Source organism: Eriocheir sinensis, chromosome 55 (assembly GCF_024679095.1).
Source record: "Eriocheir sinensis breed Jianghai 21 chromosome 55, ASM2467909v1, whole genome shotgun sequence".
Classification (NCBI taxonomy): Eukaryota; Metazoa; Arthropoda; class Malacostraca; order Decapoda; family Varunidae; genus Eriocheir; species Eriocheir sinensis.
The window spans coordinates 10,473,349-10,497,308 of NC_066563.1; the positions used below are offsets into that span (position 1 = coordinate 10,473,349).

Here is a 23,960-nt window from a genome sequence, read left to right on the forward strand (position 1 = left end):
AAACACTGTCTCCTGGGCCCCAATAAGTAGATTCATTTATATTTATTGTTAAAATAGTTAATGCCTGATGTTCCTTAGCAATAGTTAGCCATCAAAAACCCTTAAATGCAATGCCCTGAGTACGATAATCTGGTAACGTTGATCATTGCACAGCCACGCACGGCCAACTGTTACCAGAAGCCACGGACGGACGCATACCCCCGGCGACCACCACGACACCCAGGCATCCGTGACGATATCCTCAGCCTTACACTTATCTTCCCGCCACACTGGATGCACGAGAAAATGAGAGTGGCCGCGCCGGAGTATCTCAACCCATAATAATGCATCCACTAGAGCGCCTCAACCCATAATAATGTGTCTAGTGGAGCCCAACGCCATGGCACTCTCCTATAGTCCATGCAGTGTTCCTCAGGTCCATATTAACAAACTCTTCCAAGCCTTAGTACATCGATTTCAAAAGTCGGGGTTTCCATGGGTGGTTTCATGACCCCGGGGGAAGTTTTACAAGGTTTCTGCGCCGTGAAGGGGACAAACACTCATGACAGCTTGACGTAGCTCCTCTCTGGCTGTGAAAAACGTTCGTAACAAGAGCCACAAACGTTTGATGATGCGAGTGCCAAGCTTTTCTTACGGTGTCAAGTTTTATTTTATACCTTACCCTTACGACCAGTTTCAAGTCTATATAGTATTGAAATCTATGTGCCTTCTCCCGCTTGGTAGTTAGTTATCTATTGGTGAGGAAGTGGCGACCCAAGGCTTGGACGCGACCCGAACTTATTAGAATCCCTGAGCTATTCTGTTGCACCTCCCCTCCCAGACGCCCTCCAGCCCGTGTGTCTGCCCGGCCTGCTGGACGAGCCTGACCCCTTCGCTGCCTTCAGTGGTCTGGCGGCCGGCTACTCCGTCATCCCTAACAGTGAGTCTCCCAAATATCCACTTAATATATATATATTTTTTTTCAATACTTGTTACCACTGTTTTGTACGTATAGGCTATCAGCTATTAATTGGGTTTCTTTGAAGGATCGATGATGGTTTTTGTTATTTTAATCTGAGCGAAGGCCTTAATTTGAACATGACTTTTTACAGTACGAAGACAGGCCAAGGGCAACGTAATCATATAAAACGTCTCACAACATTGCTCCATTTAAAAAGAGACAGTGGAAGATGCCGCAAAAACAGTGATAAAATGTAGTATTAATTAATCACACGTTGATGAATTATTAGTGTTACAAAATAATACAAAAAAAAATAACCTGAATGTCTGCTATTTCGACAACCTTCATCAACCGGCATCCCGCCCCTCTTCTCGCCCCCCGCCGCGTCAGGCCAGGTGGGGCGCGTGGCCGAGGTGTACGCCGTGAACGCCAGCGTGTACGGCCCCGCGTGGTGTCGCAGCGGCGTGCTCACCCGCGACGCGCCCCCCAACGCGACCCTCAGCCTCATGCAGGTGCTGAACGAGAGGCACGTGTGCGCGGCCCTCGACTTTGATGAGGTGAGGAGGAGACGGTTCACACACACACACACACACACAGGCCCATTTCCAAGACTGTATTCATGATTTTTTTTTTTTTTCTCTCTGATCTGCCAGATAGATTTGTTTTCCTGCACTGAATGAAACAAAAATATTTTCAGAAAACAAGCTATACAGTGAATGATTGGATAACACACATACACAGGCCCATTTCCAAGACTGTATTCATGATTTTTTTCTGTGTATAACCCTACTGTATTACCCACACTGAATAAAACAAAAATATTTTCTGAAAGCAAGCTACACAGTGGATGATTTGATAACACACACACAAACACACACATACACACACACACACTTAACTATATTTAAGTGACACTTACTTATGCAATAAAATTGTCGTTTTTGCATTAGTTTTACGTAAGACCTTTCCTTCAGTTTATCATTCAGAAATACAAATGACAATTATTCCAACCCACTTACTGCATTTTCCCTTCTCCTGGAATGGTAAAGTCTGTGTATAACCCTACTGTATTACCCACAAAATTCTTTATCATTCATACCTATAAACTCCACATTCTCTCTTTCATCACAGCAATGCATTTGATATTTCAACGGCTCTACCTTTCCCACAAACACAAAGAAACATACACACACACAAACACACACACACATGCACATACACCTCAATCTAGACCTTCCAGCACACACCATCATCTTAATAAAACAAATACCCGAACATCTTCTTTCCTCATCAGCAAGTTTATGTTACTGACGACACGTTTCATCTGGCTTAATAACCTCTCTTTCTCTTTTTTCCAGATCGGCAAGTCCGTACTACTGGCGGAGGACGCGAGGACAGGGCGGGTGAGGGTGGTGGGTGTGGGCTCCTTCGCCAATGCTGAGCACACCTTCCCTATCACCTACACCCTCGTGCAGCCCCATCGCTTCTGGGTGGAGGTCACGCTCAAGCGCTTCCTCGACAACACAGCCACGCGCAAGACACTCGAGGAGACTATAGGTAATGATGGTGTGTGTGGGAAGGTGTAGATTGAAGTGTGTGTGTGTGTGTGTGTTTTTACCTAGTTGTATTTACCTAGTTGTAGTTTCACAGGGCCTGGGCTTACGCTCATGTGGTCCCATCTCCATATCTGTATTTGTCCAGCTTTTCCTTAAAGTTGTGCACACTCTTCACCGATACTAGATCCTCACTTAGTCTGTTCCAAACCTCTATATTTCTTTGTGGGAAGCTATATTTCTTTATGTCTCTCAAGCATCATCCCTTCCTCAATTTTTTACTGTCATCTTATGTTCCTGGTGGTAATTTCTTCTTTTAGTAGTAACTCCTCATTGTCTACTTCTTCCATTTTCCTCAATAATTTGTAGATTTGCATTAGGTCTCCCCTTTCTCTTCTTTGTTCTAGTGTTGGTAAGTCCATTTCCTTTCTGTGTGTTTGTGGGAAAGGTAGAACCATTGGAATATCAAATGCGTTGCTGCGATGAAAGAGAGAATGTGGAGTTTATAAGTATGAATGATGAAGAATTTTGTGGGTAATACAGTAGGGTTATAGAGTATGCATTTCTGAGGGTGGAAAAGTTTGAATAATCATCTGTTTCCTGGAATTTATAAAGAGAATTGGTCAGCGTAAAAATGCTTAGACTTCTTGTTGCGTTTCATGATAAATTGTTGGCGGATTCAGCATCTAGTAAAAGCATCAAGGAGAAATATATGTTTGGGAGGTGTAGCTTATACTGCTGTTGTGCCTGAGGGAGCTTTTCAAGTTTCTTTCATCAAACAGTGAATGGGAGACGATGTTGCCAGATTATCGTACTCAGAGCCTCGTATTTACCGGTTTCTGGCCCATAACTATTACCAAGACTCAGAGCCTCGTATTTACTGTTTTCTGGCCCATAACTATTACCAAGACTCAGAGCCTCGTATTTACTGGTTTCTGGCCCATAACTATTACCAAGACTCAGAGCCTCGTATTTACTGGTTTCTGGCCCATAACTATTACCAAGACTCGGAGCCTCGTATTTACTGGTTTCTGGCCCATAACTATTACCAAGACTCAGAGCCTCGTATTTACTGTTTTCTGGCCCATAACTATTACCAAGACTCAGAGCCTCGTATTTACTGGTTTCTGGCCCATAACTATTACCAAGAAGCACCAATAATTAACCATTTAAACGATAACCATATATGAATGCAGTTATTTGGGTGATGAAAGCAGTTTTGGGGTCGGAAATCAGCAAACATAAGAGGCAGAGTACGACAATCTGGCAACGTTGATGGGAGGGACAAGTTTCACCCTCCTCATGTCGTCATCCATCTCAGCAGAACACACCTGCCTCACGCGTTTCCTTATTTCCAGCAGCATATACGTTTTAAATATAGGCTACAAATACTAAAGCAAACGTATTGACTTGTTATTTTATTACAAACTTAGAAAACTGTTGTCTTTCACAGAATATGGCATAAATTTCGGTAACAGTTTATATACCCACAATTTTAAACTTCGATCTCCCCAAAGATGATGGACTACGTTAGAATACACCCATCCCAAACTGACATTGCATCTCTCAAGGAATGGCATTAACAAGCAATAAATTATGAAATCTGTTAACTTTTACAATAGAAACATTCATTGATGTATCCCATTTCTGAACAAATCACTCTTTAAATAGCCAAAATAAATTGTGATTTGCTTGCTCTCTCAATGATACAGACTCTATATATTGTCAATTTTCCACAAGAGAACTTTGCGGTCTGAGCCGACAGCCAGGTACGGGTGGTTCTGGTGCCAGCTCATGCCCCCGACAACCTGTGGGAGACAAAACAAACCTCACTAAGGGCAGACACACCCTCTAAGACATGAAAGGAGAGATGACTATGCATGGGAAGGTACTACAGGTTTTTTTAGTGATGTCTTGTGGTTAAAATATATGAGTGATGGAGAGAGAGACAATAATAATCTTTTCAATATGTAAACCAAAGGAGATGCTGTCTGTAAACTCCAATCAATTCCACACAGAAACATATCATATTTTTTTATATTTTACAGCACAGAGTATTAACATGTATCTAAGTAACATCAACATTGAGAAGCATATCCTCACACTAACCTTCAGATGAGCAGCTATAGGAACCTTGTTGGAGTGGAGGTGCGTGACCCGGACGGTGTGTGGCGCTGCATGCGTGGCCACCAGACCCAGCGAGGACCTGCAGACCTGCACCGCCAGCACCCGATCCCCCATCCCCACCTCCTTCACCTCACTGTGGGGCCTGCAGGGAAGGGCTCAAGTTCAGCCAGACACCCAATCAAATTTCTGGTGGATCTACTCTTTGCTACTGAACATGACATACTGGTGAAAACAAGACACTGGATTATTCCTTGAAATATGTGACAAATAACGTCCATCTTTTTCTCTCCACAAAAATATGCCCTGTTCATTCTGTAAGCCTCAATAAGTAAGCCTCCAGCCCTTCCTTGCTCCAAGACATAAAACTGATGCCTCGCAACTCATTACACTCGTCAAATCCTGCTCTACCTCACATCCTCACTGTCATGGAAGAAACGGCTAATGTGACATGGTAACACCTGCAACAATAAACTTAGGTATAAGCTGTAAATTAAACAATAACTTTTGCATAATGACCAATGCATGGCGGATCATTTAGTTTCACACTAATGTTTGAATGCCAAAGTCACTCCTCAACTATATACCTCTCAATTATGCCTATATATTTACTTTTAAGGGAGTTTGCTATGTTGCCAAAGTCTGTATTCAAGTATTTAGATATATCATCCACGACAGTGCATCTGCTTAGTTGGAGCAACACTGACAAATATATTTGCTCAGTTTCATCTTGTTAACTACAAGCCATGACAGCAGCCCACAGCCTCCACAACCAATGCCAAATTTGCAAAAATCATTCACACTGATATATAAATTTGATGGTTAAGAAAGTGAGTTTCAGAGTGTACTGATCACTTAAGCTAATGTTTAATGTAAATATAAGATTTTAGTCAGCATATGCATAATAAATATAAACACTGAATATTACTTCACAATCAATTTTCCTTGAAATCCTCCATGATGAGGTGCCTAGCATGCCTAGCTATGAATTTGTGGGCTCGGGTTTGAATCTTGGCCCAAGCAGTCAGCGTGCAGCTTATGTAACTGTTCAGCCTCCCTTTCAGACTGGTTGATACATGGATGCTTGGGGAGACTTGGGGAAGGTAACCTACAATAACCCGGGTGTCACATCTGCCCTGAGTCTCAGGGTAATGAATTCTTACTCACCACAGGCTCAAAGGGCTAATGCAACTGTGATGAGCACCAAGGCCACACACAGCTACAGCCACTGACCCCCAACTTTACCTTGACTACATTAGCCAAGAGAGATAACAACAAAAAGGCCAACCAAAGTGTGACACTTACTGAAGAGAGGCAACATTCCAAACTGTGAGTCCCTTGACTCCTGCAGCCACAATAAGCGCAGGTTCAGGGATGGACCAGTCAGCTCCCAGCAAAGGCCCCGAGCACCTCAAGTACAATGTGGAGCAGCCACTGCTGACTGAGTACACTCGCAGGACTCCTTTCTTCTCTGCCACCATCAAAAGATCAGGCTCATCAGGGTGAAAACGAGCAACCATTCCTGTTACACAGAAAGATATGATAGTGATTAAAACAATAAACACTTATAAGCTTTCCCATACCCTGATCTAAACTATGTAGATGTGTGATTAGGCAAATATAAACAATCAGTTATGAAAATAATTACAACAATAAACACCTTTATGCTTTCCCATGCCATGATCTAATACCGTATATGTAGATGTGTGATAAAGCGAATATAAACAACCAGTTATGAAAAATGAAAAATGGAAATATGATATAAGTCTATGCAATATGCAACAATGTACCAGGTGATGTCAGCAAGAACTTTGAGATCTGTGTCTGGGAGGAGCTGTCCCACACCCGGGCCGTCAAGTCATCCCCGGCAGAGGCCACCAAAGTCCCGCTGTCTCCGTTGTACGCTACACTGTTGACAAAGTCTGTGTGGCTCAAGATCTCCTGTGAAAGATGCAAGTTAAGTTTTACTAAGAGAAAGATATGGAAACATCAGCTTAAATTTGTGTTGCAACATTCAAAGATATATAATGCATCTTGAGAACAATGTTTCATGAAATCAATAAATACAAAATTTTTAAAAATTACAAAAACAAGCATTTATCATTTTACAAACCTGTACAACATTTGCTTCCCCAAGATCAGAGGAAATTTGTCTGACTTTGTGGTCCGCCGAGGCCACAGCCACCTGGAGGCAACAGGGAGCTGCTCGGAGGGTTGAGTTGGGGCTCCAGGCAATGGACACAGGCTGGCTGGAGGCATGCCACTCCCACACCTGCTCATACTCATCCTTACCACCCTTCCCTTCCTCCTGTCAAGAAATGGTAAGTGGATAAATATGAGGTGATGAATATTGTTATCTAACATATAACATGTTACTTTTAATAATGTGTGTGTTTAACAATGACAATAATCCTGCACCTTCAGCTTCACCGTGAACACTGCAACAGATGTGGGAAGACCAACAGCCAGCAGCCGTTGTGACCACTCAAACGGGGAGAACTCAACACAGTGGACCTGAGACCGAACCTTGATCGTGACGGCTGGTGGCACATTCACCTCCATGCTGCACACTGGAAGGCAACACAAAAAAACATGGACTGATACACTAAGGTACATTAGTGGTATAGTACAACCATCGGATAATATTCATGAAACCGTAGCCTCCTCTGGCAGCGGTCCAGCCGGTGTTGCGAGAAATACCTCCTCGCAGAAATAAGTCGCATATACATGAGAGGGTCCAGGGGGGGGCACAGCCCCCCCTTGTTAGTTATGTAAAGTGCGGTTGGAGTAGTTAAAATACGCTCCCCATCCAAAACCCTCGATTTGCCACGAGTGTCCAAGTTGAACATCTCTGCGAGCTATTTTGCGGCTGCGGAGGCGGGCCCACAAAAGGCATTGAAAAGTCAATTATTTAGTAATTTCCGGAGAAAAATACTATCTCCATGATAAACAGCATCATATTTTGTCCAGAAATAAGCAGTCAGCATCTCGAAATTAGTGGGCTACACTTTCGTAAATATTCCCCAAACTGTCCTTTTCCTCAATAATCTCGTTGCAGTTCTTCCCTTGCCCACATACCTCTCCGAGAACACCTGAGGCGCCTTCTTCTGCTGAAACTCGCCTCGTCCTGCGGTGTCTTCAGGCAGACTTGAGCCGCTCGTGCCGTGCCAGCGGGAGCAGAGTCAGGCGGCGGCGCGCCCAGGAGGTAAACAAAACAGAGGGACAACGAGCCCACCGCTGCCAGATTGTCGTACATGCCCCCTATGTTTGCTAATTTCCGACCAAAAAACTACCTCCTCGACCCAATAACTGTCTTCATATGTAGTTATCATTAAAATGGTTAATTATTGGTGTTTTTTGGTATTTGCTATGGCTCACAAACCGGTAAATACGAGGCTCTGAGTACGATAATCGAGCCTCAGTATAATGCAAAAGGTAAAGTAGGGATCATACGCTATATCTAGGCATGGCGGTTGTGCTGCTGTTGATTTATGTTATTATTGTTATGTAAATACCCCAAAAGCCCCAGGCCCGTGGATTCTTAGCTACATGTATTATAAACGTCTCTACAGGATTCTACAGGTGACCCATTGAAAGTCAGGGCCAGGCTTTATCATTGTGGCTGCGAGTGTTCCTGAATATCTTCCTAGGCATAGTGACGTCACGCACAGCTGGGAAAATAGCGTATCTATCATAGGAATCTGCGGGTGTCTAAACAACAAGACGGAGATGAACACAGCCGCCACGCGCTGCTATATATCGGATATGCTCTCAATTTCAACTTTACCTTACCCGTCCCATCAGCAACGCCATCCATTTCTCATCCAAATACTTCATCGCTTAATTTCATGAACATAGAATATCAGTCAAGATTATTTGCTCCTATATGTCTGTTATACTTTAACTCCTCACATATTCCAGTCTAAGTCGATGGTGGTTTTGTTTTTTGCTCTTTAGAAAGCCCAGATATGGTTGGAGAAAAAGCTTGCGTATTTATAAGGAAAAAAAGCCATATAATGTTAAGTTTAAGTAGTTTCCAGTCTTTTTTTTACCTCATAAGTTATCCCAGTTATAGTTTCTCTTAAAAAAAACCATTGAGTATATTTTATCCTTATATCCCAGTGTGTGTGTGTGTGTGTGTGTGTGTGTGTGTGTGTGTGTGTGTCTAAGCATTTTTAAGCTGACCAATTGATCTCTTTATAAATTCCGTAAAACAGATCATTATTCAAACTTTTCCACCCTCAGAAATGCATTCTCTATCCCTACTGTATTACCCACAAAATTCTTTATCATTCATACGAGCGGGGCGACGGGCGGCGAAGTGTTGTTCTCGGCAGCCAGGTGGACCATTTTCTGTGTCTTGAGGCAGCAGCGTCGCCGATGACAACACCACGCGGCTCAATAATGTTAGCGGCGGGCACCGAAACTTGCAGAGAATCAAAAGTAAAGTCTATAATAGCTATTCTAGTCTTATAAATGTCAGAACGCTTCATTTAGCAAAGGTTTCATGAGGCAAGTGAGATAAATCGCAAAACCTTTTCCCCGTAGCGCATGTCGCTAACTTAAAGGAGACGTGTTGGAGTGTTTGACATTAAAAACAGCACAGTCTGCATGTACTTCAAGCTTCCAATAAGGTTAAATTCATATTGAGAACTTCTACTCCTGCTTTCATATTGAGTTTATTGACCACAATCCATAAAATAACTGTTTAGATGGGAAAGTAGCAAGATGATCTATTGCATACCCTTTCTTGAAGCTGAATTACCTTTTGAAAACTGATCCATTGGTATTGAGTTTATGAATGACCAGTATCCATTAAATAATTGTTACTGATTTAAAGGGAAAAGTAGCAAAAGTCAGTCTATTGCCAGTATTTTCCCCCTCTCTTGAAACTTTAATTAATTTTTGAGAATTGTTTCGTTGATATTGAGTTTATGAGTGACCAGAAATCATTAAAAGGATGTTGGAGGTTTAAAGGGAACAGTAGCTGCAGCTGGGTCGGTCTTCCGTAATAAACTTTAAAAAAATGTTTTGTTGGCATTGGTTTCATGAGTGACTATAGATCCATTAAATAGCTGTTACCGGTATAAGAGGGAAAAGTATCAGTCAGTCTATACTTTCTTGAAACTGAATGATCTTTTGAGAACACCTACGTTAATATTAAGTTAATGAGTGACCAGAATCCAATAAAAAGCTGCTTTTGGTGTAAAGAGAAAAACAGGAAGTCAGTACGTACGTCTGTCTTTATAGTTTACGATCGAGGGACCATTTAATAGCTATACAGGCCAAAAGAAGAGGAAGAAGAAAATTTAAAGGGAAGAGGAAGAAGAAAAGTTAAAGTCTCTGCACCTCTTGAGGGACCAAAAGCTATACAGGTCAAAAGAAGAGGAAGAAGAAAATTTAAAGGGAAGAGGAAGAAGAACATTTAAAGTCTTCACCTCTTGAGGGACCAAAAGCTATACAGGTCAAAAGAAGAGGAAGAAGAAAATTTAAAGGGAAGAGGAAGAAGAAAATTTAAAGTCTCTGCACCTCTTGAGGGACCAAAAGCTATACAGGTCAGTAAAAGAGGAAGAAGATTTAAAGGGAAGAGGAAGAAGAAAATTTAAAGTGTCTTCAGTTCTTGAGGGACCAAAAGCTATACAGGTCAAAAGAAGAGGATGAAGAAGATTTAAAGGGAAGAGGAAGAAGAAAATTTAAAGGGCGGGTTCTCTGTCTTCAGTTCATGAGGGACCAAAAGCTATACAGGTCAAAAGAAGAGGAAGAGGAAGAAGAAAATGTAGAGTGTGTTCACCTCTTGAGGGACCAAAAATTATACAGGTAAAAAAAAAAAACAGGAGGAAGAAGAACATTTAAAGTCTGTCTTCACCTCTTGAGGGAACAAATGCTATACAGGTCAAAAGAGGAAGAAAAATCAGGAAGTCGGTACTTGTCTTCAGTTAATGAGGAAATAAAGTAAAGTAAAGTAAAGTAAAGTAAACCAACAGCTATACAGGTCAAAAGAAGAGGAAGAAGAAGATTTAAAGGGCAGCGGAGGGAGAGGAACATTTAAAGGGCGGGTTGTCAACACTGCCGGCAACATTGTTTACGTTTGTGAGTGTCAAGATGCCGTTGTAGTGTTGCCCCGGGGAGTGTTGCGGACCCTGTAGACGGCACTGAAGGGGAGAGCTGAGCCTGAGCCGATACATGAGGGCGGGGCGGCCGGGCAGAGGCGAAAGACAAGCCGGGACGAGGTGAGAAGAGCCGGGGCGTGAGGTGGGCGGGGGGCGGCGCTCCCTGGACGGCGGAGTGTAGCACCGTGCGTAGCTCTGTCTGGGTTTCTGTTTCCTCCATTAAAGTATTACGCCCTCTATAGCATGTTTGGGGGTCACAGGGGATCCTTGCACAAATTTGGGGCGTTATTATGAATGTTACATGAAAATAGTAGTTTGCTTGGGGTCACAGGGTCACAGTATGCTTGGGGGTCACAGGGGGGCCTTGCACAAATATGGGGCATTAACAGGGTCACAGTATGCTTGGGGGTCACAGGGGGGCCTTGCACAAATTTGGGGCGTTATTATAAATGTTAAATGAATATAGTAGTTTGCTTGGGGTCACAGGGTCACAGTATGCTTGGGGTCACGGTCACAGTATGCTTGGGGTCACAGGGTCACAGTATGCTTGGGGTCACAGGGTCACAGTATTCTTGGGGTCACAGGGTCACACTATACTTGGGGTCAGGGTCATAGTATGGTTGGGGTCACAGAATCACAGTATGCTTAAGGTCACGCTCACAGTATATGCTTGGGGTCACGCTCACAGTATGCTTAGTGTCACAGGGTCACAGCGTCTGAGGTCACAGGGGCGTCTTGCACAGGTTTAGGGGCATTATAGTGAATGTTACATGTGAGTTGTAGTATATTTGTCACAGTATGCATGGGGTCACATGGATGGCTGGCACAAGTCTTGGGGCATTATAATGAGTGTTTCACAAGAATATGGTTGGGGCAGGGGGTATGTTTGGGGGTCACTTGGACATCTTGTATAAGTTTTAGGGATTATGATAATGGTAAATCTTAAGAATAGCGGCTCCTAGCGGGTGCACATTTAGTTCATGGCGTGGTGGTAATTACGACATTTCTAGCACATACGACGGGGTTTTGACAAGTGGACAGGTGTGTTTATGTCACAAGGGGTGTATGTTTCCACGCTGGCCTCACAATTTCTTTTAAGTTGATGGGCGATGAGACTGCGAGCTCCGGGGTGAAGAAAGGGAAGAGCCCGCGGAGAATAATACATCCCTTGTGACACGCCTGTCTGCTTGTCAAAACCCCGTCATACATGCTAGAAATGTTGTAATTACCACCACACCATGCCCTAAATGCATGCCTGCTAGGAGCCGCAATTCTTAAGATTTACCATAATAATTTTTTTCACCTGAATAATAGTGTAGTTTTGGGTGAGGCTATGCTTGGGGTCACAGCGGAAGGAGTGTGCTTGAGGTCACAGGAGCATCTTGCCCCTGTTACACATGTTACACAGGAATAGTATGGCATGACATGTTTAACAAAGGGGTGAGGCTGTTCAGCAAGCAACAGCTTAGTTGATAAATCAGTTTTTCGTAGGTATATCCTGATCTGGTTGACAAATAAGTTGGCTTTGGGTAGAATTTACCTTTACAGATTCATGTTCCAGTTGCCATTTTGATTATTTTTTTCTTCCTTTTGCACAGCACTTTGGGGACTTGGTGGCAAAGTAGGATATGGAGAGGGGGGTAAATAATTAAAATATGGGCATCTGAAAGCTAGATAAATTTTTCTAGGTAACATGTTCCTATAACCTAACCTAACCTATTCTAGGGAGATTTCTCAAGATTTCAGATGGCCATATTTTGCTTACTCTGCCCCATAAACCCACTTTCCACCAGGTCCCCCTTGTTTACTGGATGTTATTCCAGATCTGCACCCATCTCACTGTGAAGGACACCTTTGTGCTATATGAAGTATATTCTCTGTGCACACACAACACACTACTCATTTGTGAGATATCAGTTTTTCAAACTATGGTCTGGAGCACAGTTCAGGTTTTAAGTTACATTTAGTTAAGTTAGGTCTGGTCTGGTTAGATTAGGTTAGATTCAGTTGTTCATGATAAATATGTGATACAATTTGTGGTTCGCCATTGGTTTTCATCACTGGGGAGCTTCAGTCTGGTGAGCATACTTTTTAAGTTTTTTGGTTTGCTTTAAAAAAGGTGATTGGTATGTTCATCTATAAAGGTAAATTACTTGATCTTTTGATATTTATTTAGAAGTTCATTCACCCTGCTCATGCCATGGGTTGGCACATTTTCCTGATACATTTTGACATCACCCTGATAATCATTTACATCGCAAATTACTTTTTTTCAGAAATTTGAAAACTAACAAAGCAGTGACAGGTTATTAATTTTGTAGTGATAGGTTAGTATTTTAACAGCTGTAGGTTACTGTCACTAGTGACAATAGCATACTACCCCTAGCAGCGATGGGTTACTATTTATTAGTTATAGGTTAGTTTCCATTTTTCTGAGGTGGGGTTCTGTTAGTTCATGAGAATATAGCATGACAGAGCATGGATTCAGTTGTGGCCTGCTCTGCTGTATTGAAATGGATGCAATTCTATATATTTATCAATTATGTCAGGTTATTTGTATTGTCATTTATATATTTATGTATTTGTAATTATTTGTTTATTCTACTTAATATAGTAAATTACAAATTAATTTAGTTTAATCAGAAATCAAGTTAAACAATTTGTATGAAAGCTTAGAGGAGACAGCAACATATATTTGCTTATTACTCAGAGTTCTATTATGGCTAAATTCCTCACTATCAAATTAAGATCATCACTGATTAGTACGTAGGCAAAGAGAAACTAAAATAAAATACAATAAAATCTTAGTTTAAAAAATCTCAGGTTTAGAAAGTAAGAAGATATAAATGATGATCCAGCTACGTTCAAGTGATACTGCTTATTGTAGGTTTTGGTCTAGTTTTGTCACACACATACATTTCTCCATGAGGTGTTATTAATTCTTGTACAGCATAATAATTTTGAATATTATCATCACTGACAATACCAAAATCTATGTGAGGATAGGACACCCATGCTGCCGGCTGCTCACGTGTTGAAAGTTCAGTAATGCATAATATTGGTGTTTTGTAACAGTGTATTTCATATTTATTGGACAGGAATATGCATACATACATTTTATGGTGCATCAGTCAGTAGTTTCTATTAATGATATGATCAGTTCTCGTATACAGTAAAATATTATGCATATCGTTAGTGCTTTGATGTAAAGTTGTTGTTTTATGTTAATTTTATTACAAATTCAACAGGAATGTTCCATTATTGCTACACAAACAGGCCAGGCCTTTGTCAAAATGTTACAAATGTTTAGTGATTCTGATGCTGTGTTGGAAGAAAAAAATATGTAAGTTAAATTTAATGATATTGATTTTTTTTATCTGGGAGCAATACTATATATTTATTTATATTTTTTTTATTTATTTGTATTATATTATTTATATTTATATCTGTATTCATATTATATTTACAATATTTATATAATTTATATCATCAATAATTATATTCTTGTTATATTATGTATTCATGTATTGTATCATTTATTTATTTTCACATCTCTAATATTTCATTCATATTTTTTAGGGTTTGTTCACCACTACATGCACACCACTCCAGCTACTACAATAGCTCGCATGTCAGGCAAAAACTACATGATACTGATCTAAGGCATGAAAATGAAAGAGTGTTAAAATAAAGAATATTTATCCATTTATTTTAGGAATGTTAGAGTTTTATACCTAATTTCAAATCTCCACAGTAGTTATTTTCAGGCTATGAGTATTGACTGAAACTTGCATTCAAGTTAATACTACTAATAATAATAACAATATTTTATTTTGCTTTGAGGCATATAGAAAAAAAAAGAGGAATGCAAAAAAAGGAAGGAGTGGAGATACATAACACTAAACTCAATCAACGAAAAGTGATACTAAATTCAAGGAACAGTTTACAGCCCTAACTCTAGCATGTATGTATAACAGTGAACACAACAAACATTCATACTTACACACGTACATACATATATACATCTCTCACATACACCTCCTCACCCAAAATTGACTTCTCTTTTTACTTATGTCGAAGCAGCATCTGGCAGGCTATTTTATATGTTGCAGTTTTTCTTTTTTATTTATTTCTTTTTTTCTTTTTTGACCTTGCGCTGCCTCCCTTGCTGTAAGAAAATAAAATAAAAAAACATAAATAGATATAAAGGTAGAGAGATAAGTAGGTGAATATCTTGATACTAATATTGGTCTGCGTACTCACTGCCCTCGTCTCCCTCAGGTCAACATGTGCTGCCGGGGACCACTAGCACCAGCCGCTCCAAAGCTCTGTAAGTGTTAAAGCCACCCTTTAGTTGTGTATTACTGAAAATTTGTACTAAACAGAATGCTGTGTGTGAATTGGCAAACATACCTCAGAGCTGTTAGTATTCCTGCATCTGTAGAACTCCTTTATTTGAAGTACCTTTCCCGGCTTACTGAGAACCTTACTGCAGCATATATTCTGTGTCCTGTGGTGTGCTTGCCAGATAAGAAACTGAAGCGATTTGCATTTCATTCGCCATTTTCCATTTGCATTTCAAGAAGGATTAAGTTCGTCAATAAATAAACACATCAAGCAGCATATATTCTGTGTCCTGTGGTGTGCTTGCCAGATAAGAAACTGAAGCGATTTGCATTTCATTCGCCATTTTCCATTTGCATTTCAAGAAGGATTAAGTTCGTCAATAAATAAGCGCATCAAGCAGCATATATTCTGTGTCCTGTGGTGTGCTTGCCAGATAAGAAACTGAAGTGATTTGCATTTCATTCGCCATTTTCCATTTGCATTTCAAGAAGGATTAAGTTCGTCAATAAATAAACACATCAAGCAGCATATATTCTGTGTCCTGTGGTGTGCTTGCCAGATAAGAAATTGAAGCGACTTGCAATTCATTAGCCATTTTCCATTTGCATTTCAAGAAGGATTAAGTTCGTCAATAAATAAGCGCATCAGAAAAAGCATTACCGATGACCTGGATGATCATAGAATAAAATACAGGGCTTCTTTAATCATCCAAATTTGCAATCAGTACAAAGCAGGAATGCAATTGGCGGGTCTCCCATTCCATCTCGCAAATGAATTCAAGCTTTGGGCTCATTCAGCATTGTGTGTGTGTGTGTGTGTGTGTGTGTGTGTGTGTGTGTGTGTGTGTGTGTGGTTTGATGTGGTATAGGCCATGTAATTACTGGTCCGTTCACATCAAAAAGCGTCGGCTGAGCATGATAAATGTCTGGTAATTAATAGAAAGGGTAATCCTGGCATTCACTTTAATAGATGAAGCTGCTTTGGGCTCATTTTAAAGCTGAACTCACCAAGGGAATTAAGGCCCAGCGCTGGCTTTACATATTTATGGCGGGAAAGGTTGTTTAGGGGGGAAAGAAAACATATGAATCACCTTTATCAGAGAGAGAGAGAGAGAGAGAGAGAGAGAGAGAGAGCGCGTCAAACGAAACACATACACGGAAAACCTTACCTTATCACACATCATGATAGGATCGGAAACCACAAAACCTATTAATTAAAGAGAGAGAAAAAGAGAGATTGTGATTAGTGTTATTAATTAAAAAGAGAGAAAAGAGAGAGATTATGATTAGTGTAATTCTATATGCTTACAAATTTACACATACACACACACGCATTCCCAAACATAAACACTTAATGGAGGAGAGAGAAAATAAAAGAAAAAACCTGTTGCATCGGTTAAGCCTCATCTAAATTTTATCGCAAGCAAGCAGACCTCAATTACCTGTAACTTTGCGAATACCTGTCGTAAATATTAAGCCGGGAAGTCACATATTTGCCGAAACACTCCCAGCGGCCCTTACTGTTAGTGTTTGCGGAGGGCCGAGTGGAGAGGCGGGGGTTGATGGTGCTCTGGGAAATTGGAAAAACAAAAAAGTGAATAAAATAATTAATGCAAAGTAATGATCGGGAAAAAAATGGGATGTTTGGGTAATATATCCGAGTTTTTGAGTTTTGATGATAATAGTTTGGGGATGGGATGTTTATAGTGCTGTTGTTGTTGTTGTTGTTGTTATACTGTTTTGTGAGTGAGAGAGAGAGAGAGAGAGAGAGAGAGAGAGAGAGAGAGAGAGAGAGAGAGAGAGAGAGAATCAACGCACTTCCTCTCCATTAATCATTGTGGATACTTTCTGACTGCTCTTTCAACTCGAGTTCATATCAAGAATTCTCTCTCTCTCTCTCTCTCTCTCTCTCTCTCTCTCTCTCTCTCTCTCTCTCTAATATCCCAGAGTGGCCATGTTTTCGTACAAATAAATATATGTATACCACTCGTGATTGCCAGGGGAATAACATTCATGGGATGACGGTTTTAAAATAATTTTTTGCGGCACTTTTTGTATATTGATAGCCAGGTACACAGATAGATAAATAAATAGGTAGGTTGGTGAATAGATAGATAGAGAGATAGAGTTGGAGATATATTGATTGAGATTACGTAGATAGATAGGAGAGAGAGAGAGAGAGAGAGAGAGAGAGAGAGAGAGAGAGAGAGAGAGAGAGAGAGAGAGAGAGAGAGAGAGAGAGAGAGAGAGAGAGTAGGTAGATTGATAGACACTCATTCATACATACATACATACATACATAGAAACATATAAATAGGTAAGAAATTACATAAAGAGATAAATAGATTGATGAGCAAATTAATATATAAATTTATTAGGCCTAAAAGGTGTGTCTGCAGGGGGGAATCAAATATTTTACAAGTAGACCTATTTATTATTATTATTATTATTATTATCATTATTATTATTATTATTATTATTATTATGGGCAGTTTGGTTGGATATGATTTTTTGCTCTTTTCTTTTCACTTTTTTCTCTCCATTTCTTCTTTTTCTTTCTCTAACTTCCCTCTGACTCCCCTCCGCCCGGTTCTCTTCCTCCTCCTCCTCCTCCTCCGCCGCCATTATTCCATCTCTCCTCCCAACTTTTTCCTCTCTCGTTTTCCTCTCCATTTTTTCCCCTCCATATTTCTCTCCGTGATATGTACAAGTTTCCTCCACTTTTTTCCAACTATTTTTTTTTCCTCTCTCTCTCTCTCTCTCTCTCTCTCTCTCTCTCTCTCTAATCACGTTTTCGGGGTTTCTGAGACCAAATCACTGAGTCAGCTTTCTCTCTCTCTCTCTCTCTCTCTCTCTCTCTCTCTTTCTGGCTCCCATCACTCCTCCTCCTCTTTTCTCCTCTCATTCTGTTCCCTCCAGCTTTCCTCTTACTATTTTTCTTTTTCCTTTTTTTATTTATTTCCTTGCACAAATTTTCAGCTTCTACATCCCTCAAGCGAACCATCACTCTCTCTCTCTCTCTCTCTCTCTCGTAGGAGGAGCTAAGGCAGCGTCACAGCTCATGGGTGGCTCTGGTCTGCTGTAGTAGGTTTTATGGGGCCTTGTGATTGGCTGCTAACAGAGTGATGTAGTTGTGACGCCACCAGGATAGTACCGCGAGCCTGGAGCTTATTAGCATGCCCGGCGGAAAGGTCGGCTGGGCGTTGTCTGTTTAATTTTCCTTACCTCGGTGTAGGGTGTCGCTGATGATGGATGATATCTTGGGAGGTGTCACTAAGGTCGGTATTACAAAACACTTTCGCTTGTCACATCAGCTATTCTAAAAGTCGAAGAGGGGGTCAGTCGGGTTCTAATGGGTGTTTCCTAAGAAGGATCACACTACCACCAGGGTCATAAAACTACTACTGGAAATCCCCATGCACAACTCCTACGAAAGCCTTGTCAAATATGTGTTCTTGGGCGGAGAAATGTCTTATAATTCGACCCTAATAGTCACTGTGATTAATGACTGCTATCCCTACTGTTGACAAAACCATTTTCTCTCTTGTTTTTGTGGGGTGGTGACAGGTTTTTTTTGGGGGGTAACATGATTGGGCCGCTAACTGTTCTCGCGCGAAGGGAGGAGGGTGGCTTGACGGTCCAAGGTTGGTATTGTCAAATGCTCCCACCCCTCACACCAACTATTTCCAAAGGCCAAACAGGAGGTTAATCGAGTTCTAATGAGTGTTCCTTTAGGTTCACGGTACAGAAGAAGGCTCAGACTACCACCAGGGTCATAAAAGTACCCCTGGAAATGCGCCAAACTCCCACGAAAGACTAGTAAATTACGTGTTCTTGGGCGCAGAAGTGTTTAAAAATATGACGTGTTTCCATATTCACTTCGTCGGGGAGATAACGCTCAAGTCGCTGTGGGAGTGGGACGCTGATGTTGGTGGTAAAGGGAGGCTGGCGGCGAGGGACAGCGACAGAGAGAGGAACAGCTCGTCGTCATATGTGTTACCAGGGTTACAGAGTCCTGTCATCTTATGCTTCGTCTCCTTCCTCCTCTTGCTCCTCCTCCTCCTCCTCTCTCCCTGTCGCTTCTCTCCTTCTCTCCCACCTGTCTCCATCACTCATAATGCTCCTCCTCTTCATGTTTCTCTCCTCACCTTACTCTCTCTCTCTCTCTCTCTCTCTCTCTCTCTCTCTCTCTCTCTCTCTCTCTCTCTCTCTCTCTCTCTCTCTCTCTCTCTCTCTCTCTCGTTCCTTCCTTTCGTTCCTTCCTTCCTTTCTTCCGTTTTTTCTCCGCTCATTTTTATCTCATTCGCTTCCTTCAACTCATCTGTTTTTCATACATTCCTTCATTCCTTTTGTGTTTCCTTCCTTCTTTTCTGTCTTCATTTACTTTCCCTCCTTTCCTTCCTTCCTTTCTCCCTTCCCTTCATCAGTATTCTTTCTATCTTAATTCTCATCTCTCTTTCTCTCGCTCCACTCTATCTTCTCCATCTCTTCCTCCTCCTCCTCTTCCTTGTCATATATTTCACCTCTTCTTCCTCCTCATTTCTTCCTGCTCAATCCTCTACTAACTTCACACAAATGCCATGCCTGTCACGTGTCTTTTCATCTGTCTGTTTGTCTGTCTGTCTGTCTGTTTGTCTCCCTCTCTGTGTCTGGCGGTGCGTGTGACGAGATGGCTGGTCGACCGTATGTTTGTCTGGCTCACTGGCTCGCTGTCTGTCTGTCTGTCTGTGTATGTGTCATTAGTTTCCCTCACCACGCCCTCGATACGCTCTCTCTCTCTCTCTCTCTCTCTCTCTCTCTCTCTCTCTCTCTCTCTCTCTCGTATTTTTAGCATATTTTCTTTTTATTTACGTCTATTCTCTGTTTGTATGTTGGTTTGTGTATGTGTTTGTCTGTTTATATGTCTGTTCGTGTGTCTGTCTACCTATTTATCTGTCTGTCGGTCTGTGACTCTCTCTCTCTCTCTCTCTCTCTCTCTCTCTCTCTCTCTCTCTCTCTCTCTCTCTCCACACACAGACGGGGGCTTGAAGGGTTAAATGTTTTGTTGGCATGTTTTTCTGGTGTTCTTTAATGACGTTGAAGGGATGACTGCTGTAAACAAGAGTCGTTTTTTTTTTTCGTTTTTTTTTTATTTGAGTGTTTTTTATTAGGGGAAACGGAGAGGCGAAAAAGGGGACCGGAGTGAGTGAGGGAAAGAGGGGAGAAGGGAAAAAGCAACAGACATGAAAGTAAGTGAAGAGTGGTGAAAGAGGAGAGAGAGGAAACGTGGGGAAAAGATATATAGGAAAGAGGAAAATGAATTACGGACTGAGAGAAAGGAAAAAGCAACAGACATGAGAGTTAAGTGAAGGGTAGTGAAAGAGGAGGAGAGAGAGGAGAGAAAAGGTGGGAAAAGATATATAGGAAAGAGGAAAGTGAATGAGGGAGTGAGGAAAAGGAAAAGCAGGCACGATAGTAAGTGAAGAATAGTGAAAGAGGAGAAATGAAGTAGGAAAAAGTTATATATTAAAGGTGAATGAGGAACTGTAAACTGAGGAAAAGAAGGGAGTTAATGAATGAATGAAAGAAAGAAGAAAAAAACGAACAAAAATGAAAGGAAAGAATTAAGGAAAGGAAGGAAGGAAGGAAGGGAAGAAGGAGATAAGAGAGAAATGGAGATATAATATATAGTGAAAGTGAATGAGGAAATGTAAACTGAGCAAAAGAAAGGAGTTAATGAATGTATGAAAGAGAGAAGAAAAAAAAGCAAAAATGAAAGGAAAGAATTAAGGAAAGGAAGGAAGGAAGGAAGGGAAGGAGATAAGAGAGAAATGGAGAAATAATAGATAGTGAAAGTGAATGAGGAACTGTAAACTGAGCAAAAGAAGGTAGTTAATGAATGAATGAAAGAAAGAAGGAAAAAACAAACAAAAATGAAAGGAAAGAATTAAGGAAAGGAAGGAAGGAAAGGAGGGAAGAAGGAGATAAGAGAGAAATGGAGAAATAATATATAGTGAAAGTGAATGAGGGAAATACATAAAAAAGAAGGGAAAGAATGTATGAAATGAATGTATGAAAGAAAGAAGGAAAAAACTACGAAAAATGAAAGGAATGAGGGAAAGGAGGGAAGGAGGAGATAAGAGAGAAATGAAGAAAGAATAAATAGTGAAAGTGAATGAGGGAATGATGAAAGTCAAACAGAGGAGACATATAAGGCAAGTGCATAAAAAAAGAGAGAAAAAAGAAGGGAGGAGATTAAGGAGAAGGGCAAAAGGCAAGCAGGAGGGAAGTAAAGGGAGAAAGGGGTTGAGAAAGGGAAAGAATTTGCATGAAAGTAAGGGGAAGGAGGAGGAAAAAATGAGAAGGAAAGGAATCAAGCAGTAGAAAAAAATAAATGGGGAAGAGAGAGAGAGAGAGAGAGAGAGAGAGAGAGAGAGAGAGAGAGAGAGGAAGAAAATGCATGGAAGACAAGGGAAAGGAGAGGAGAGTGAGGAGAAGGAAAGGGAAGGAACCAGGAACGGAAAATAAAAAAAGAGAAAAGGGAATTGATGAAGGAGACGAAACTGCATGGAAAAAAAGGGGGAAAAGGAGGAAGGAGATGAAGGTAATGGATGTAAATGGGAAAAAAGAGGGAAAAAGGGGAAAAGACCAGACAGGATAAGAAAATGAAAATAGAAGATTGAAAGTGGAAGAAAGAAAAAGATAAAGAAGAGGGAAAGGGAAGGGAGTGAAGAAGGGGAGAAGAACAGACATGATTGATGGGTAGGGAGAAGAAGGGAAGAGGAGGAGGAGGAGGAGGAGAAGTTTGAAGGGGAACAAACGAAAGAGAGGAGAGGGAGAATGGACGATAGCGAAAGAAGGGAGAGGGAAGTGTGGAGATAAAAAGTGAAGGGGGAGGGAGGGAAGCGAGGGGAAGAGGAAGGGGAGTAAAGAAGAGAGAAGTACAGAGAAGATGGGAAATGTAAGGAAGGGAGAGAAGCAAGGGGAAAAGGAAAAAAAGGAGGGTGAAGAGGAGAGAGAGAGAGAGAGAGAGAGAGAGAGAGAGAGAGAGAGAGAGAGAGAGAGAGAGAGAGAGAGAGAGAGAGATGAAAGAAAATGATAAATAAATAAATAAAGAAAGAAAAATAGAGAGGGGGGCGGGTGAGAGAGAGAGAGAGAGAGAGAGAGAGAGAGAGAGAGAGAGAGAGAGAGAGAGAGAGAGAGAGAGGACACGATGAACCCAATCAGTCCGAGAAAGCAAATAAAAAAAAGAAGCAGAAATGTGAAAATACATATAAAAGAAAACTAAAAGAAAGGAAAAAGTAATGAAAATGAATATGATAAAGCTATGAATTTCACCTTCTGACATTGACGATGCTTATTAGTTTCTCAATAAATATAAAAAAAACGGTATATTTTAATTTCCTTTTTTTTTTTTTTTTTTTTTTTTGGCTATTAGGGAATTGGGGAATGGTTGATTGAGTCGCCGAATCCTTTTTTGGGGGAGCGCCTGGGGAGGAGTCTTTTCTCTCTCTCTGCCTCTCTATTTTTCTTTCTTTATTTATTTATCATTTTCTTTCATTCTCTCTCTCTCTCTCTCTCTCTCTCTCTCTCTCTTTATTTTCTTTCTTTATTTATTTTCTCTCTCTCTCTCTCTCTCTCTCTCTCTCTCTCTCTCTCTCTCTCTCTCTCTCTCTCTCTCTCTCTCTCTCTCTCTCTCTCTCTCTCTCTCTCTCTCTCTCTCTCTCTCTCTCTCAGCTCCCTATTATGGAGGCTGCTTTATCTAGATCACGCAAGGAGGAGGAGGAGGAGGAAGAGGAGGAGGAGGAGGAGGAGGAGAAGGAGGAGGAGAGAAGAAAAAGTAAGAGAAGTGGAGAAGGGATGAGGAGGAGGAGGTTCGTGTGTGGAGGAGCAGGAGGAAGAGGAGAGAAGGAGGAGAGGAGGAGGAGGAGGAGGAGGAGGAGGAGGGTTCGTCACGTGTCCAGGAAGACTTGAAAGACACGTTAGTTTAATTATTTTTTCATCTTAACTTTTCTTTCTGCATTTTTCTCGTTTTATTTGTTTAAGTGTGTGTGTGTGTGTGTGTGTGTGTGTGTGTGTGTGTGTGTGTGTGTGTGTGTGTGTGTGTGTGTGTGTGTTTCTCTTTGTGGGTATTTGTATCTTGCTCACTCGACTGTTGAATAAAAAAATATTAGATAGATAGATAGATAGATAGATAATGCGACAGTCCAAGGTAATTAAGGAAGCGCAAGTGAATGAATTATTAAAACATTTGCAACATCTAAACATTAATATATCCGTATTCACCTTGCTTAAAAAAATGTAATGGTAGTAGTAATGTTGTAGTCGTAGTAGTAGTAACAGTAGTAGTCGTAGTCGTAGTAGTAGTAGTAGTAGTAGTAGTAGTAGTAGTAGTAGTAATATCAGTAGTTTCAAATAGCAGAAGAAAAACAATAAAAAGAAGAAAGTAAAAAAAAAAAGAAGAGAAGACAACCAAGAAAACAAGTGAAAAAATAATAAGAAACATCAGAAAAGACAAGAAAATTAAATGTTACTCTTCGTACTCATAGAAGAAAGGAAAAAGAAAAAAAGAAGAAAACAAGAAAACAAGGAAAACAAAAAAGAATGAAAAAACAAAACAATAAACGTCAAAAGGGAAAAAAAACAATGGATATACTCGTGGTAGTAGTAGTAGTAGTAGTAGTTTCAAGAAGCAGTAGAAAAAAATAATAATAGCGAAGAAATCCGTAAAAAATAAGTAAGAAGTAAAAGAAGAAAGTAAAAACAAATAAACCAAGGAAGAAGGAAATATATAGAAATAAAATCAATAAGAAAGAATAAAATAGAAAAAGAGGAACTAATAGGAATCACAAGAGAAAAACAAAATCCAATGTTACACTCGTTACCCATAAAAAAGAAAGAAAGAGAA

The 23,960-nt window shown here is 40.7% G+C and overlaps 3 protein-coding genes across 6 annotated transcripts in view; 2 read left to right on the plus strand and 1 right to left on the minus strand.

Moving 5' to 3' along the window:
• LOC126984040 (uncharacterized) overlaps positions 1-4,745 on the plus strand; it is a 145,660-nt gene extending 140,915 nt beyond the window's left edge. For 2 of the 3 annotated variants that reach the window (XM_050837400.1, XM_050837401.1), the window contains 4 exons: positions 821-919; positions 1,331-1,497; positions 2,299-2,497; positions 4,609-4,745. In XM_050837400.1, coding sequence (XP_050693357.1) covers positions 821-919; positions 1,331-1,497; positions 2,299-2,497; positions 4,609-4,622 — 479 coding nt within the window. In that variant the 3' untranslated portion in view covers positions 4,623-4,745. Of the gene's footprint in view, positions 1-820; positions 920-1,330; positions 1,498-2,298; positions 2,498-4,608 lie in introns of those variants that run through there. The other variant, XM_050837402.1, reaches the window with a different exon arrangement.
• Positions 3,893-7,888, minus strand: LOC126984041 (nucleoporin Nup37-like). The gene is made up of 7 exons (XM_050837403.1): positions 7,696-7,888; positions 7,036-7,187; positions 6,731-6,925; positions 6,408-6,558; positions 5,923-6,139; positions 4,603-4,762; positions 3,893-4,301 (listed from the first exon to the last, which is right to left on the minus strand). Exons 1-7 carry the CDS (start codon positions 7,871-7,873, stop codon positions 4,209-4,211), a joined length of 1,146 nt encoding a protein of 381 aa, XP_050693360.1. The 5' UTR covers positions 7,874-7,888; the 3' UTR covers positions 3,893-4,208.
• Positions 7,889-10,649: 2,761 nt separating this feature from the next.
• LOC126984045 (dystrobrevin beta-like) overlaps positions 10,650-23,960 on the plus strand; it is a 116,526-nt gene continuing 103,215 nt past the window's right edge. Inside the window, exons 1-2 of one of the 2 annotated variants that reach the window (XM_050837413.1) lie at positions 10,650-10,912; positions 15,009-15,057. The gene's annotated coding sequence lies outside the window, so the exon portion shown is untranslated. The remainder of the gene's footprint in view (positions 10,913-15,008; positions 15,058-23,960) is intronic. The other variant, XM_050837412.1, reaches the window with a different exon arrangement.